This window comes from Podarcis liolepis (genome assembly GCF_965112155.1).
Source record: "Podarcis liolepis genome assembly, chromosome: 14".
Taxonomy (NCBI): domain Eukaryota; kingdom Metazoa; phylum Chordata; class Lepidosauria; order Squamata; family Lacertidae; genus Podarcis; species Podarcis liolepis.
The window spans coordinates 37,459,435-37,475,086 of NC_139569.1; the positions used below are offsets into that span (position 1 = coordinate 37,459,435).

Genomic DNA, 15,652 nt, shown 5'->3' on the forward strand with positions numbered 1-15,652 from the left:
TCCCCTCTGCTAACCTGATGTCTCAACGATACCACGTGATGAAATAAACATACTTAAGAAGTAAAGCTACTCTGGTCTTTACAACAATCCTGGCCAACAGACTTTTTGTTTCTAAATATTATGAAATTTAAATGAAACACCTGCCTCCTCATCAATCTCCCTTAATGTGGGATTTATTTATTTATTTATCAGGATTTATATACCTGCTGCTTGAGCATCAAAACCCATAAACAGCTGATATAAAATACGCCCTCCAATTGCCGATAAAAATCAAATGCCGGAAACAAGCCCTAACGTTTTCCCTCCCAGGTGAAAGGGTGGCTAATTTTCTTTTCTTTTCTAAATAGAGTTAGCAGGGGTTTTTAAAATATTTTTTAAAAAATGCGTTATAAGACAATAATATATATCCCACCGACAACACCACCAACGAAAAACCGACAAAAAGAACAAATAAAAATAAAAGTATGTACTAGAATGCGCATCAAATTTGCATCCCTGGGTTTACCACACACACACACAAAAATGGTTTTAGCAGGTGCCCAAAACAGGCAGGGAGTTTGAAAGTAAGGTTTAAAAAAAAAAAGAAAAGTAAAGGACCCCTGGACAGTTACCGTATTTTTCGCCCCATAGGACGCACCGCCCCATAGGACGCACCTAATTTTTTTTGGGGGGGGGGGGAAATAAAGAAAAAAAAATCCCTCCCCAGGCACGGGGCAGGCGCGGGGGAAGCCCGAGCTTCCCCTGACCCCAGCCACCAGAACAGCCTGCTATCTGCAAGCCTAGGGAGCCATGCCGGTCTCCCCAGGCTTGTGGAGAGGTGCGCGAAGCCCGGGGGCGCTCTTCAGCGCGCACCAGGCTTCGGAATGCAGGCAGCTTTGCGCTACCCTCCGGAGCCCCGCGTGGCTTCGTGCCAGGATCCAGAGGGTGGCGCAGAGCTGCAGGAAGCCCTGGAGCGCAGGCAGCTCTGCGCCACCTTCCGGAGCCCCGCGCGGCTTCGCGACGGGATCCGGAGGGTGGCACGGAGCTGCAAGAAGCCCTGGAGCGCAGGCAGCTCCGCGCCACTCTCCGGAGCCCTGCGCGGCTTCGCGCCGGGATCCGGAGGGTGGCGCAGAGCTGCAAGAAGCCCTGGAGTGCAGGCAGCTCCGGGCCACCCTCCAGAGCCCCGCGCGGCTTCGCGCCGGGATCCGGAGGGTGGCGCAGAGCTGCAGGGCGCCCGGGAAAGCCTGCATTCGCCCCATAGGACGCACACGCATTTCCCCTTCATTTTTGGAGGGGAAAAAGTGCGTCCTATAGGGCGAAAAATACGGTAAGTCCAGTCAAAGGTGATTATGGGATTGCGGAGCTCATCTCACTTTCAGGCCGAGGGAGCTGGTGTTTGTCCACAGACAGCTTTCCGTGTCATGTGGCCAGCATGACTAAACTGCTTCTGGCACAACGGGACACCGTGACGGAAACCAGAGCGCACGGAAATGCTGTTTAACTTCCCGCCACAGTGGTACCTATTTATCTACTTGCACTGGTGTGCTTTTGAACTGCTAGGTTGGCAGCAGCTGGGACAGAGCAAGGGGAGCTCACTCCGTCGCAGGGACTTGAACTGCCAACCTTCCAATCAGCAAGCTCAAGAGCCTCAGTGGTTTAGACCACAGCCCCACCTGCGTCCCTTAGTTCCAAAGTACAGTGGTACCTCGGATTACAGACACTTCAGGTTACAGACCGCTAACCCAGAAATAGTACCTCGGGTTAAGAACTTTGCTTCAGGATGAGAACAGAAATCACGCGGCAGCGGCGTGGCAGCAGCAGGAGACCCCCATTAGCTAAAGTGGTACCTCAGGTTAAGAACAGTTTCAGGTTAAGAATGGACCTCCAGAACTAATTAAGTTCTTAACTTGAGGTACCACTTAATATGTGCTGCCACACCAAAGGCTCAGTTCCTTGCGAATGCAGAACGAATATTATGTGCCACTTGTAAAATGCTGATTCCAGTGCTATTTTTCTATAAAAAGAGGTGCCAGAACTCACCACCAACGCCTCCCTTGTTCTCTTAAAATGGCAATGGTGCCCACTGGAGAGCTGCCGGAACTGAGTTGCAGCGAGTTCCATATTAAAAAGAGCCCTGCTGATTCCACAGACCAAAGTACTTGTGTGGTCACAGATGCAGTGAGGTGATCCTTCAAGTGCAGATGCCCCAAGCTGTTGAGGGCTTTATATACCAATGATAGGACCTAATAGCAATGGGCTCTCTACTCTCCCAGGGGAAGGGAGACTTGGATCATACAGTGGTGCCTCGCAAGACGAAAAGAATCCGTTCTGTGATTCTCTTCGTCTAGCGGTTTTTTCGTCTTGCGAAGCAAGCCCATTGACGGATTAGCGGATTAGCGCTATTAGCGGCTTTTAGCGGTTTATCTGCTGATCGGATCAACTGATAAGCGGCTTAGCGGCTTAGAAAAAGGGGGGGAAAGGGAAAAAAAAACCCGAAGGAACTCGCAAGGCATTGTCGTCTTGCAAAGCAAGCCCATAGGAAATTCATTTTGCGAAGCACCTCCAAAACGGAAAGCCCTTTCGTCTAGCGGGTTTTCTGTCTTGCGAGGCATTCGTCTTGCAGGGCACCACTGTAGTTACAATTTTTAATGTCCACATATTTATTTATTTTTTAAGAGAGTAAAAGTGTAAATAAGAGCTAATTCATAGCATTCAGCATACTACATTCCACAATGTTTTATTCTCTCATTCTCTCTCTCTCTCTCTCTCTCTCTCTCTCTCTCTCACACACACACACACAGAGAGAGAGAGAGAGAGAGAGAGAGAGAGAGAGAGAGAGAGAGAGAGAGTTTGTGTCTTGATGAGACTGCTTCTGGTCATGCAGAGCTCAGTCAAATTATTCCATTAGAGCAACACAGGTTGTTGTTGTTTTTTCTGGGGAGAAAACATATTAAGGTTCATCTAGCTTTTTATGTTGTTACGCAGTCAGATGATCAGGAAGCACCCAAAAGAACCTGGATTCATATTTAATGATGTGCAATAAAACTGCAAATTATTCATCGTGGTCACCGGCGTAGGCAGCCTTTGCCTCTTGGCTGTTGGCTAAGGTTGAGTGTGGGCAGGGTTGCCAACTGGCAATACAAAACTGCCTGGCTATTTTATTTATGTGCACAGTTATAATTTCTTACACCTCCTTTCTCAGCCTAATCATCTGCATGTCTGCTCAGAATAAAATCCCATGAAGGGGATTTTCAAGGGGTTTCCTTCCAGGCCAGTATGTCTAGAGACCATAGCACCTATCTCTTGGGGAAGGGCCACAGCTCAGAGGTAGAACATCGGCTTCGGGTGTTGAAGGTTCCAGGTTCAATCCCCAGTATCTCCACGTTTTATTTTAATTTTTTTGAAATAATTTTTATTTGAATTTAAAAGTATAAAATGATAAAAATACAACCATACACATATACATTTGGAGATTCCCACCTTACCCTCTGTGTGTCCTATTATTAAACATTTTCTACTGCATCTTTTTCAATAGTCCATATTTTATATAAATCCATTATCTCTAAAGTACTTGCTACATTATGAGTGTTCTTGCAATCCTGCTAATGCTTTCATCTGCTTACAGTGGTCTCCAAGATAAATTCTTTGTTAAAGTTCTGGTCTTCCTAGTTCCCAATTTTTCCGGTTAGTTTTGCCATTTTGGCATAGTCCAGCAGTTTAATTTGCCATTCTTCTCTGGTAGGGACTTAATATTCTTTCCATCTCTGGGCTGATAGCAACCATGTGGCTGTCATCACATACATAAAAAGAATTTTCTGCTCCTTTGGAATATTGGTACGTACAATTCCTAATAGAAAAGCTTCTTTTTTTTGTAAGACATTAAAGTTATTTTAAACATTTTTTTCCAATTCACATTTTATCCCCTATGCTGGAGCACTGAGGTTACTTTCCCAATCACCTGCTGGCTTATTCTATTCGCTGCAAAATGGCTTCCCTTGAGTGTCACCCGTTTCTTTCAACAAGGGTTGCACAGAAGAACTTGACAAGGGATTGTGCCCCATGGAATGGGAAGGAGGTGCCTTTTAGATTGTCGTGCAGAGACACAGAAATGTCTTGCAACTGCCCTAGGTGGAAGCCCAAGCCTATGTCCATTCACAGGAGTAATGTTTGAGCATTTCTGTCCCACAAGTGCTGGCCCAGTTGCATGCAGCATTAGCATGCCATTGCCAAAGGTCCTCGTGGATATCCGATGGTGGTGCTGTGATCTAAACCACTAAGCCTCTTGGGCTTGCCGATCAGAAGGTCGGCGGTTCTAATCCCCCCGACGGGGTGAGCTCCCGTTGCTCTGTCCCAGCTCTTGCCAACCTAGCAGTTCGAAAGCACATCAGTGCAAGTAGATAAATAGGTACCACTTCAGCGGGAAGGTAAAACGACATTTCCGTGCACTCTGCACGTTGTTCCGTTGTGCCAGAAGTGGTTTAGTCATGCTGGCCGTGACCCAGAAAGCTGTCTGTGGGCAAATGCCGGCTCCCTCAGCCTGAAAACAAGATGAACGCTGCAACCCCATAGTTGCCTATGATTGGAGTTAACTGTCCAGGGGTCCTTTTCCTTTACCTACAGTAATGCTGCACACAACTGAAACAGTACATGGAGGAGGAGAGCTCGATGTGTTTTGTTGATGTGCACAAATGAGTCTTTTGCAAGGAAACCCTATATGTTCATTGAGGCGTCAATGCAGTTTTGCAGAGTTGCTACTATGTCCTATCATTATTAGTATTGATCAGCATCACACATTGAGTAAGACACTAGTTGGTGTGTTTAGAATCTGTCCCTGGGTATACTGAATATATTGCCATATATTGGGGTGTCTTGGTCAACATAAATGATGTCTGCAGTAGGTCCATCCGCCTTCTGTAAAGAGGTGGAAATGCTGTGCAGGTCAATGGTGATTTTCATTCTAGCAGTTACACAAAGATGCCTTTGTTCCATATATTTGATTCAAAGGCTAACTCTGCACTGCAGAATTTCTCAATGTGTATAGTATGCAATTTTAATTCACTTTTTTTTTTTAGTTGGGGGAGGTAATCTGCATCTCATGCATGTTTTCCAGTTGGGTCATAAATAAAGAACTCTGCTGCTACACAGTCTGCTCAAGATAAAACAATACAACTGAGGGGTTTGATTAGGACTGGAGTGTTGTTGAGAGTTTTTCCTCTCTCCTTTCATCTACAAGGCTAAATTGAATTACGCATGAAATGTCATTGGCATCATAATAAGAGTTGCTGTTAGAAAGATGGAGAGGCCAAGTCTCATTTAAAACCAGATTTTCAAATGTTTACATCTTATAAGGGACTAGTTTACAGTGCTGCTAAGAAGGGGCAGGGGGAATCATCACTTTAGGACAGGCACCCCCAAACTCGGCCCTCCAGCTGTTTTGGGACTACAACTCCCATCATCCCTAGCTAACAGGACCAGTGGTCAGGGATGATGGGAGTTGTATTCCCAAAACAGCTGAAGGGCCGAGTTTGGAGATGCCTGCTTTAGGAGATAGATATCGTAACTATACAGTACAACCTTTAGAAGACATCTGAAGGCAGCCCCATATAGGGATTTCTAAAAATATTTAATGTTTTATTATGTTTTTATATATGTTGGAAGCCACCCAGAGTGGCTGGGGCAATCCAGTCAGATGAGCGGGGTACTATTATTATGATTATGATTATGATTATTATTAATCCCTCACAATATTCTGGATCCCAGCTGGCATGGAGGATAACCTGTTGTTGGACTACAGTTCACATCATTCTTGCCAGCTAGCTGGCTGTGGATGATGGGACTTGTAGTCCAACTACAGAGACCATCTTTGCTGTACACATGTAAATCTTTTAGAAATATACCTGGATCTGTGAGTCTTTGGAGATGTTTTGTTTGGTGGAACAGTCACGGGAGTCTTTCTGACTCCTGCCCCAGAATTGCAATAGATTTGTAGTGCTAGGGGATCAGGGGCATCGATCGCAGATCACCCATATCTAATTTTGTTCAGCTGTTTCTAAGGCAAACCCCAAGTTTAAAGGAAATATATTCATTTCTCCTTTTATAATTTTTGAAAGAAGGAAGTCCTATGAGTTTTCATTAACCTCCTAAAGAGAGAAGTGCAGAAAATATATTGTGCAATATTCAAATGTTTTTAATTAATCATTTTCTTAAAATTATATGTATATATATAAAACCAATAAAGCATCAAGGGGCTAGAGTTTAAGCACTTTCTCAGGATGGTGCAGCTCATTATTGTTCTGCCAAAGCTGACCTAGTGTGTGTGATGAAATATAGCCCTCTATTCCAATTTGCATCTTAATGACTAGGAGACTGTAGGTTGCTCATCCAGTAAATGAAAGGCCTATCCTGCCTTGCATTGCTCCTTACTCCTGTGAGTTGGTTCGCTTCTTTTAGCAGCACCCACTAAACTGCATTCCTTATGCCCTGTCTGCTTTAAAGCAGTCCACTTTAAACAGCCGCGGCTTCCTGCAAAGAATCCTGGGAACTGTAGTTTGTCAAGGATGCTGAGCGTTGTTAGCAGACCACCTATGCCCCTCACAGAACTACAATTCCCAGAGTTCCCTGGGAAGATGGATTGATTGTTAAACCACTCCAGGAATTGTAGCTTTCCAAAGCATAAATAATAGCACATTTCACACTTTTCTCTGTTTGTTAGAATTTAAGATCAAAGCAAATACTCTCGACAGAGCAATAAGTTTAACAGATCAATATGTAGTTAAACAGTAAGCATTGATTTTGATAATGGGATAAATTTTCAAGTAAGCAAGTTTAGGATTGCAGCCTTGTTTGTATTTTTTCAGTTACATAAGGTCTCTGAATAGTGCCCTTCCTTCAGTTAAATTCTGGTGCTCCTGCAAGGGAGAGGGTGGGACAAGCTACCTGTTTGGGAGGAGGGCTTCTGGCACAGCCTAAAACAGCAGTTCCCAAACGCCACATCTGTCTGCCCTGCTGGACCACTTGAAAATGACTGATGATCTTTGAGAACTATTTAATGAATTTTCTGCCTATTGTAACACTTGTAATGTGCCATGCATGGTTTTTAATTATATTTTTATTGCTTCTTTTCTTTGTTACCTTGTCTTACAATTTGCATTTAAAATCAATATGATATATTAAAATGCCTTTATATTCCACGTTTCCTCCAAGAAGCTCAAGGTGGCCTACAAATTAATTCCTCCTCTGCCTTTTACAACTCAGAACAACCCTGTAAAGTAGGTTAGGCTGAGAGGCAGTGAGTGGCCCAAGGTCAACCAGTGAGAGCTTCATGGCAGAGTGGGGATTTGAACCCTGGTCCTAGTCCAACACTCTAACCACTACACCACACTGCTACTCTCATTTATTTATTTATTTTTATAAAATATTTATTAGAGTTTCAGAAAAAGGAATTACATAAGATCAAAAAATACAAGAATAAAAGACAAAAAGAAAAATACAAGAAAAATACAAAATAAGTACATTTACAGGAAAAAAGATAAAAAAGGAAAAATAAAAAATCAACCTTTCCATATCTTAACATTCATATCCTTGTTTCCCTGACCTCCTCATACCTCCCTTTTTTGTATTCCAATTCAATTAATTAATTAATTCAGCAATTTCTTTCCCTCCTTTTATCCTGCTCTTTGATCTTAATATATTATAACATTAATTTTTTACCTATTTAAAAATCCAATTTTTCCATATTCTTTTATAACATTACAGCTAGAAACCGCTTAACTTCATTCAAACATCATTCTAAAATTCATTAATTTTGCAATACTTTTGTAAATAGTCTTTAAATTTATTCCAATCTTCTTCCACCGACTCTTCTCCCTGGTCTCGGATTCTACCAGTCATTTCCACCAATTCCATGTAGCCCATCACTTTCATCTGCCATTCTTCCAAAGTGGATAGATCTTGTGTCTTCCAATACTTTGTGATGAGTATTCTTGCTGCTGTTGTAGCATACATAAAGAAAGTTCTGTCCTTCTTTAACACCAATTGGCCAACCATGCCCAGGAGAAAGGCCTCTGGTTTCTTCAAGAAGGTATATTTAAATACCTTTTTCAGTTCATTATATATCATTTCCCAGAAAGCCTTAATACACTGCTACTCTCATTTAATGCAAACACGCCACAGACCTCACTGAGCTCACTGACTACTGTGGTTCATGGGCCATAGTCTGGGAACCCCTGTCCTAGGATAATGAATGGCACCCCCCATTTTATTATTTACACTTCTTTTCCACCAGTCAACAAAGTTCTTTGTGCTGTTTATCAAATCATAAACATTGTCCACTCAGAATAAATAGGTTGAGAAATGCAGGATATTTGCCCATATATACAATGTGAGCGTTTGCTGGAGGGGCTCACAGGATTAACACCCCAAGAGAGTCTTGCTTCTCCCATAGCCACAGCCTTGGATCCCAGCAGAGATCAGACATGGCTCTGTCGCTCCAGTTGCCCAGCCTGCTTCCAGCTTCACACTTCTAGTTCACACACCAACTTTTGCCTTTGCCTTCTAATTAACAGACAGCTGAGGGAGCCCCCCCCCAATCTATTTCTTTTCTGGCACAGAGCCACTTCCTTTGCTACCTTAATGAGCCATACTGAAGGGGCCATTACCTCCCCAAGAAGCTGCCCTGGCTATTCCAGCAATTGAAGTCTTGTTGGATCCAGGAATTAGAAAGGGGACTCAGGCATATAGCCTAACCCTGCATCTCAAACTCACAGTGTTAAGTACTATAATGAAACATAAATTTACTTGTTTGTGTATTATATTTAAAGCACATTCATCCCCTCAAGGAATTCTGTGCCTCATAGTTTGTTGAGGGTTGATGGCAATTGCAACTCCATAAGGGGTTGCGGGTGGCACTGTGGGTTAAATCACAGAGCCTAGGGCTTGACGATCAGAAGGTCGGCGGTTCGAATCCCCACGATGGGGTGAGCTCCTGTTGTTCGGTCCCAGCTCCTGCCAACCTAGCAGTTTGAAAACACATCAGTGCAAGTAGATAAATAGGTACCGCTCCGGCAGGAAGGTAAACGGTGATTCCGTGCGCTGCTCTGGTTCGCCAGAAGCGGCTTAGTCCTGTTGGCCACATGACCCGGAAGCTGTACGCCGGCTCCCTCGGCCAGTAAAGCGAGATGAGCGCCACAACCCCAGAGTTGTCCACGAGTGGACCTAATGGTCAGGGGTCCCTTTACCTTTACCTAAGGGGTAAACTACAGTGCCCAGAATTCTTTGCGGGGAAGAATGTGCTTCAAATGTATAGCATTCTCACACAACTGTATGCATTATGTTTTCTGCATGACATACTTTTTTCTTACTAGCGGGTAAAAAAAACCTCAGAAGGACTTTAGCAGTAAGTAATGACACTAAATGTATTAAACGTTACAGCGTTTGAGGTTATTTTTTCATTGCGTATTAGCGGCATATGACACGCAGGGGCAGCGTGAGCCCTTGATGGAGAGGCAGAGGTACCCAAGCGAGCGAGGCTGAGGGCGCAGAGTGAGGGCAGCAGCTTCACTTGGCCAGCGCACATGTGCGGCTCCTTGGCACATGCTCACTTCGGACTGAGGTGGGCAGCGAGGGGAGGGGTGCGCGCGCGCTGAGCATGTGCAGAAGCGATTGCAAAAAAAAAGGGAGAGGGGAAAAAAAGGGATTCTCATCAGATCAGACATCTTGGCTAACCGCGCGCAAGCAGCCCGCGCGCCTCGAGCTGCATTTCCCAGCCTCGCCGCGCGCGCGGATCCCCTTGCGCGGACGCCTGCCTTTGTGTGGCTGCGGGCGGGGAGGCGGCTCCGACCCGTCCCTCCCCATCTTCCTTGGGCTGCGCAGCAGAGCATCAGCCCTCCTCCTCCTCCTCCTCGGTCCACCTTATAGCCAGCCCCCTCCAGCTGCCCCCAGCTCGCAATTTATCTTAGTTCTTCCAGAGACAAGATGGCAACGCCGGCGGCTGTTAATCCACCCGGTGAGTAGCTGTGGGCGCTGCTGCTGCTGCTGCTCCTGCTGCTGCTGACAGAAACGCCTTGGCTCGGAAGGTACCGGTGCGATCTCGCACATACACACGCACACCGGCCACCCCGCAGGGGTGTCCCCCCACCCCCACCCCGAGGGATGGCCCCCGGGGGGAAAGCGCCGCCGTGTCACCGGCCCTCACCATCTGCGCCCTTGGTTACTGTCGCCCGTTGCTTCTACTAAGGTTCCAGGCGCCTGCAGGCTTCCTCGGGATAAATCCCCGCTGGACTCGGTGGGGCTTGCTTCTGAGTAGGCATGCTGATGTTCCCACGGATGCATCCACAGGGGGGACATTTATAATGCTCTAGCGGAGACCCAGGCAGCAGGCAGCCCCAGAATCCTTCCTTGACATATCCAGTTCTTTTGTCTGTTCTGATTGGCCCTTTGGGTGTCATCTTCCACACAATCTGATCTCTTTCTGGAAACCTGAAGGTGAGGGAGATGGAACCTGGGATATTCAGCATGGGAAACATGTGTTCTGCCATCTGAGATAATAGGCCCATCCCCTTACGGGTGCCAACTGATAAGTTAAAAATAAAGCCCAATCCTGTTCCTTCTTGTATGTGCTTGAAGTACAGGAACTAGCAGTTGGAGCTTCTTAGTGCGAGGAAAGGATGAAAGTTGCCAGCTGCTAATCTCTGCAGATCAGGTATCTGTAGAAGGCAGGAGAACGGGGGATGCTTAAAAAGTTGGCAACTTTGCAATCCACTTCCTCCTCCATTGTTTTGGACAAAACTGATCCACAGGACTGGCACTGAGTCCAGAACAAAATCTGTAGGAGCCAGCCTCCTGCAGCTATTGAGAAATGTAGGCACTGGCCTTTACATTTGTATGAGCCCAAAATGTTGGCCTTTTGTGATTATGTTCTGAAACCATTGACCAAAAAACCCATCTCAGACCTTCATATCCTCCTTTGATGGGAGGCAATTACTGCACTAACTTCATCAATAATTTCATGCATTTTTAGAATTCAGGAGGTTTGATGGATATGGAACCTAAATCAGTTCTGCCATAACTTTATGCTTCTGTCTTCTAATAATTATTATTTTGGGGGCAGGGAGAGGGTATTTGTGACGAGTGTGTGTGTGTTTGAAAACTGTTACTGCAGTATGGGCCAGCTTTTATGCCAAGTGTGTCACATGTTTTCCAAAGCTTGGATGGTGGCGCTTTGGTTTTAGAAGACGATTGGACAAAGGCATGGAGGAGAAGCCTATTGGTTGACTACTAGCCATGATGGCTGTGTGTTACCTCCAGCACTGTATGCCTCTGGATGCTAGTTACTGGGTACCAGGGACACGAGTGGCGCTCTGGTCTAAGCTACTGAGCATCTTGGGCTTGCTGATCAGAAGGTTGGTGGTTTGAGTCCCCGCCTCGGAGTGAGCTCCCATTGCTCTTTCCCAGCTCCTGCCAACCAAGCAGTTGGAAAGCATGCCAGTGGAAGTAGATAAATAGGTACTGCTGCGGCGGGAAGGTATACAGTGTTTTCGTGAGCTCTGGCACTCATCACACTGTCCCATTGTGCCAGAAGCGGTTTAGTCATGCTGGCTACCTGACTTGGAAAGCTGTCTATGGACAAATGCCAGCTCCCTTGGCCTGAAAGCGAAATAAGCGCCTCAACCCCATAGTCACCTTTGACTGGACTTAACCATCCAGGGGTCCTTTACCTTTACCTTTTTTACTGGGGACCGCAAGTGGGAAGAGAGCTGTTCTGCTCATGTCCTGCTCCCTGGTTTCCCGCAGCCATCAGGTTTTGAGAACAGGATGCTTCCATTGGCCTGGTCCAGCAGCCAGCCTCTTCTGTGGTTCTTCCAAGTTTTGGTGCCTTTCAGTGCCTTGGCTATTGAGCCAGTTGGCAGCAGTGAAGCCTGGAAAATGTCACCAGCAGTTCACTCCAACTCTATGCTTCAGCATAGCCTATGTTCCCTCATGCTGTGGCCTAGGAGTGCCATTGCCTCCCTCTATCCCTGACACAGGTTGCCCATCCATATCCTATCAAGCTTCTCCTTAACATCCCCCCCTTTTCAAGCCAGGGCTGGGAAACCCTTTTCCAGCCTGAGGGCCACGCTCTCTTCTAGGCAACCTTTCAGGGGCCACAACCCAGGGGTAGTGGGGCTAGAAGCAAATGGGGGTGGCACAATGAATGTACATTTGTATACCTTTGTACACAGTGCTCGAAATTAGCCAGGTGCCAGGTGCATTTTGCCCCTGACTATTGGCCACTTGCAACCAAGTGAAGATACCTGGGCACCAGGATGGCACATGACATCTCCACCATCTGGAGCAGGGCCGGATTTAGGTTTGATGAGGCCCCAAGCTACTGAAGGTAATGGGGCCCTTTATATGTCCAGCTGTCCTTTGTCAACAACACATTGTTTCTATTTTTTGTGTTGAACATATGGCATATAGTAATTTATGGACCTAATAGGTATCTAAAGCCATTTGCACATGCAGAATGTAGGCACCCTGTATATGGAAATGAGGAAACCAGTGATATTTTAGGGAGTAGGCTAGCAGGCGGAGCTCATAACTTACATCATATTAGCCTACACAACACAAAACACTGTTGCTGTATGTATGTTTTATTTTATTAGTTTTTTATCTTATATTTTGGAAATGTACAGCTTGTTGTTTTTTCCTTTAATTTTTTTTGGGGGCCCCCGAGAGAGTGGGGCCCTAAGCTATAGCTTGTTTAGCTTATACGTTAATCTGGCATTTTTTCTGTGCAGCCTGAGCAGGAGCAGTGAATAATTTTATAGTTAACTGTTGTGGCTTGTCTTCACTTACCCCACCCAAGGAGAGGGGTGGGGAAGCTGTTGCCCACTCCCCCCATGTTCTCTGCCCCCAGGTCATGCCAGTGTGGTGTAGTGGTTAAGAGCGGGAGACTCGTAATCTGGTGAACCGGGTTCACTTCCCTGCTCCTCCACATGCAGCTGCTGGGTGACCTTGGGCCAGTCACACTTCTCTGAAGTCTCTCAGCCCCACTCACCTCACAGAGTGTTTGTTGTGGGGGAGGAAGGGAAAGGAGAATATTAGCTGCTTTGGGACTCCTTAGGGTAGTGATAAAGCGGGATATCAAATCCAAACGCTTCTTCTTCATGCCTGACCCAGCAATGGAGGCAGAGCTGCTGCCGCCGGCCACTCACCTGTTCTCCTCCCTTGGGTCAGGCCTGACCCGATGGGCAGAGCTTTGCCAGGGACAAGCGCTGCGGCCAAGGCCCGGCTCCTTCTGGTGCGGACCCAGGCTCCAATGAAGGTGCTTGCTGTGGGGGCACCTGTTCGCACCCCCTCTGAAAATTGCCCCGGAGCCATGCCCCCCATCCTGTGCTCCATCTTTGCACCCAGTTGTGAAGAATATTCTTATGTTGTGAATGGTCTGTGTCATCATTAAGAAAAAGTGGTTAGAATAGGCCAATATATATGTGGACTGTCTCTAGATTAAGTGACTTTTCTTCTTTTAAGTTCTCAGAGCTCTTAACCTAGCTTAAGGCTGTCATCTGAACTAGCCAGGTGTTTAACTGAAAATCAATCACAGTCAGTTCATCATTTGAAAAATAAGACTTTACAGCTGTCTTGCCCCAAAATGGCAAATAGACATTCCGTTTTGGCGACTGTAACCTTGGTTTAAGGAGCCCTTTGGTGACTAACTTAAACAGTGGTACCTCGGTTTAAGAACAGCCCTGTTTATGAACTATTCGGTTTACGAACTCTGTAAAACCGGAATTCGTGTCCTGGTTTGCAAACTTGGTCTAAGAACGGAAGCCAAACAGTGGAAGGGCACCAGCGGTGGGAGGCCCCATTAGGGAAAGCACACCTCGGTTTAAGAATGGTTTCGGTTTAAGAACGGATTAAGTTCGTAAACTGAGGTACCACTATATATCTGAGTTTCTAACACTGTTTGTACAGTAGGCTAGATTCTTCACCCACCAACCCACCCCTTTTATCCTCCATTCAGGCAAGCAACAGGCATTATCACAGCACTATAGCCAGGAAACAGCAGGCACTACAATTCAGATTCTACTGAAACCTTCATCCTTCAACTTGCCATTACATTGGCCAAAACTAATATAATTAAGTATGTTGTTATTATTATTTCTTGCCACATTGTTTTTATCAGTTTTCCAAATTTTTACGAAATCAGCCACAAATTGAGACACATTTTAAGTCAGTTTCCCCCAAAACTGGTTTCCCACACTTGGTTCTTGATGTGTCCAAGATTTCCTCTTGTCGCTGCCTTCAATTAATTATGTAATTGAATGGATTTCATTGGAAGGAAAACATGAAAACCATGCACAAGACAACAAAATTATTTATGGACTAAAACCACAACAGTAGTTAGCACTGACTTGCATGATTTGGGTTCCAGACTATGGGCAGTCGTGAAGATTATAGTGGTTTTTCTCTCCCATTTCTCATGGAATTCTCCCAACATCCATAGGTGTGGCCAGCTGATTATCTCCAGATGTTGTTGGAATATGACTCCCATCATCCCTGAATCTGTTGGCCATGATGGAGTCCAGTATTCTTTCCTCTGAAAGTTCAGGAACAGGCAGCCTAATTAAAGGGTCTCTAATAGAACATGGGACATGCTGTGGGTTAAACCACAGAGCCTAGGGCTTGTCAATCAGAAGGTTGGCGATTCGAATCCCTACAACGGGGTGAGCTCCTGTTGTTCGGTCCCTGCCCCTGCCAACCTAGCAGTTTGAAAGCGCGTCAAAGTGCAAGTAGATAAATAGGTACCGCTCCGGTGGGAAGGTAAACGGCGTTTCCGTGCGCTGCTCTGGTTCGCCAGAAGCGGCTTCGTCATGCTGGCCACATGACCCGGAAGCTGTATGCCAGCTCCCTCGGCCAATAAAGCGAGATGAGCGCCGCAACCCCAGAGTCGGCCACAACTGGACCTAATGGTCAGGGGTCCCTTTACCTTTACCTTTTAATAGAACAAAAACCTTAACTCAAGTCTAGGGCTATCATTGTTGCGGTCAAATCCTCTTGAATTCCGTGGAAGGACTTAGTCCTGTGAAGACTGGATTGGTCTTCAGAACTGCAATCCCAATGCTGTGTTGGGACTTACTTCTGAGTAAACACACTTAGGATCAGGCTGTTAATCAAAGAAGAATCTTGGTATTCACCCATTTTATGACCCTTAAAAATCTGCCAAGGTTGAAGCGGAGCAGGTCTCTCGGTGAGGAGTTCTGCGCCATGACGATTAGTCCAAAACAGATCACTGGCCTGGAGATCCATTTTTAATTGGAAAGCTTTAAATCTTTAATTAAAATCAATATTTGATGAAAAGATGATGAAATGGATATTTCCTAGCCTATGTTTTCATGTCTTGTTTTTTAAAAAAAGAATATTTAAAAGGTGGAATTCATTTTACCTCCATAAAAGCCAAGTGAGTAGATGCAGAAAAGCGAAACGGTGAACCGTTTTGTTTTTCCTATTCTTAATTGCAAGTAGACCTCACAAGATCAGAAATCTTGTTGTTCCAGCAGCTGATCTTTCCCCTTTTCTATGGGTTTTTAAATGAGAGTTCTCAAATTGAGTTTAGGAGCATTTTAATTTTAACCAGTTATCAAAGATTCTAAAGTTGGAAAGGACGACTCCAGAATCAGATGCTGTGATCTGG

The 15,652-nt window shown here is 45.5% G+C and overlaps 1 protein-coding gene across 4 annotated transcripts in view; it reads left to right on the plus strand.

The window, feature by feature from the left end:
* Nucleotides 1-9,581: 9,581 nt before the first annotated feature.
* ARNT2 (aryl hydrocarbon receptor nuclear translocator 2) overlaps nucleotides 9,582-15,652 on the plus strand; it is a 146,814-nt gene continuing 140,743 nt past the window's right edge. For 3 of the 4 annotated variants that reach the window (XR_014519135.1, XM_083475337.1, XM_083475338.1), the window contains exon 1: nucleotides 9,582-9,982. Coding sequence is in view for 2 of the 4 variants with exons in the window: in XM_083475337.1 (XP_083331463.1) it covers nucleotides 9,952-9,982 (31 nt within the window). In the remaining 2 variants the exon portion in view is untranslated. Of the gene's footprint in view, nucleotides 10,053-15,652 lie in introns of all 4 variants that reach the window. The other variant, XM_083475339.1, reaches the window with a different exon arrangement.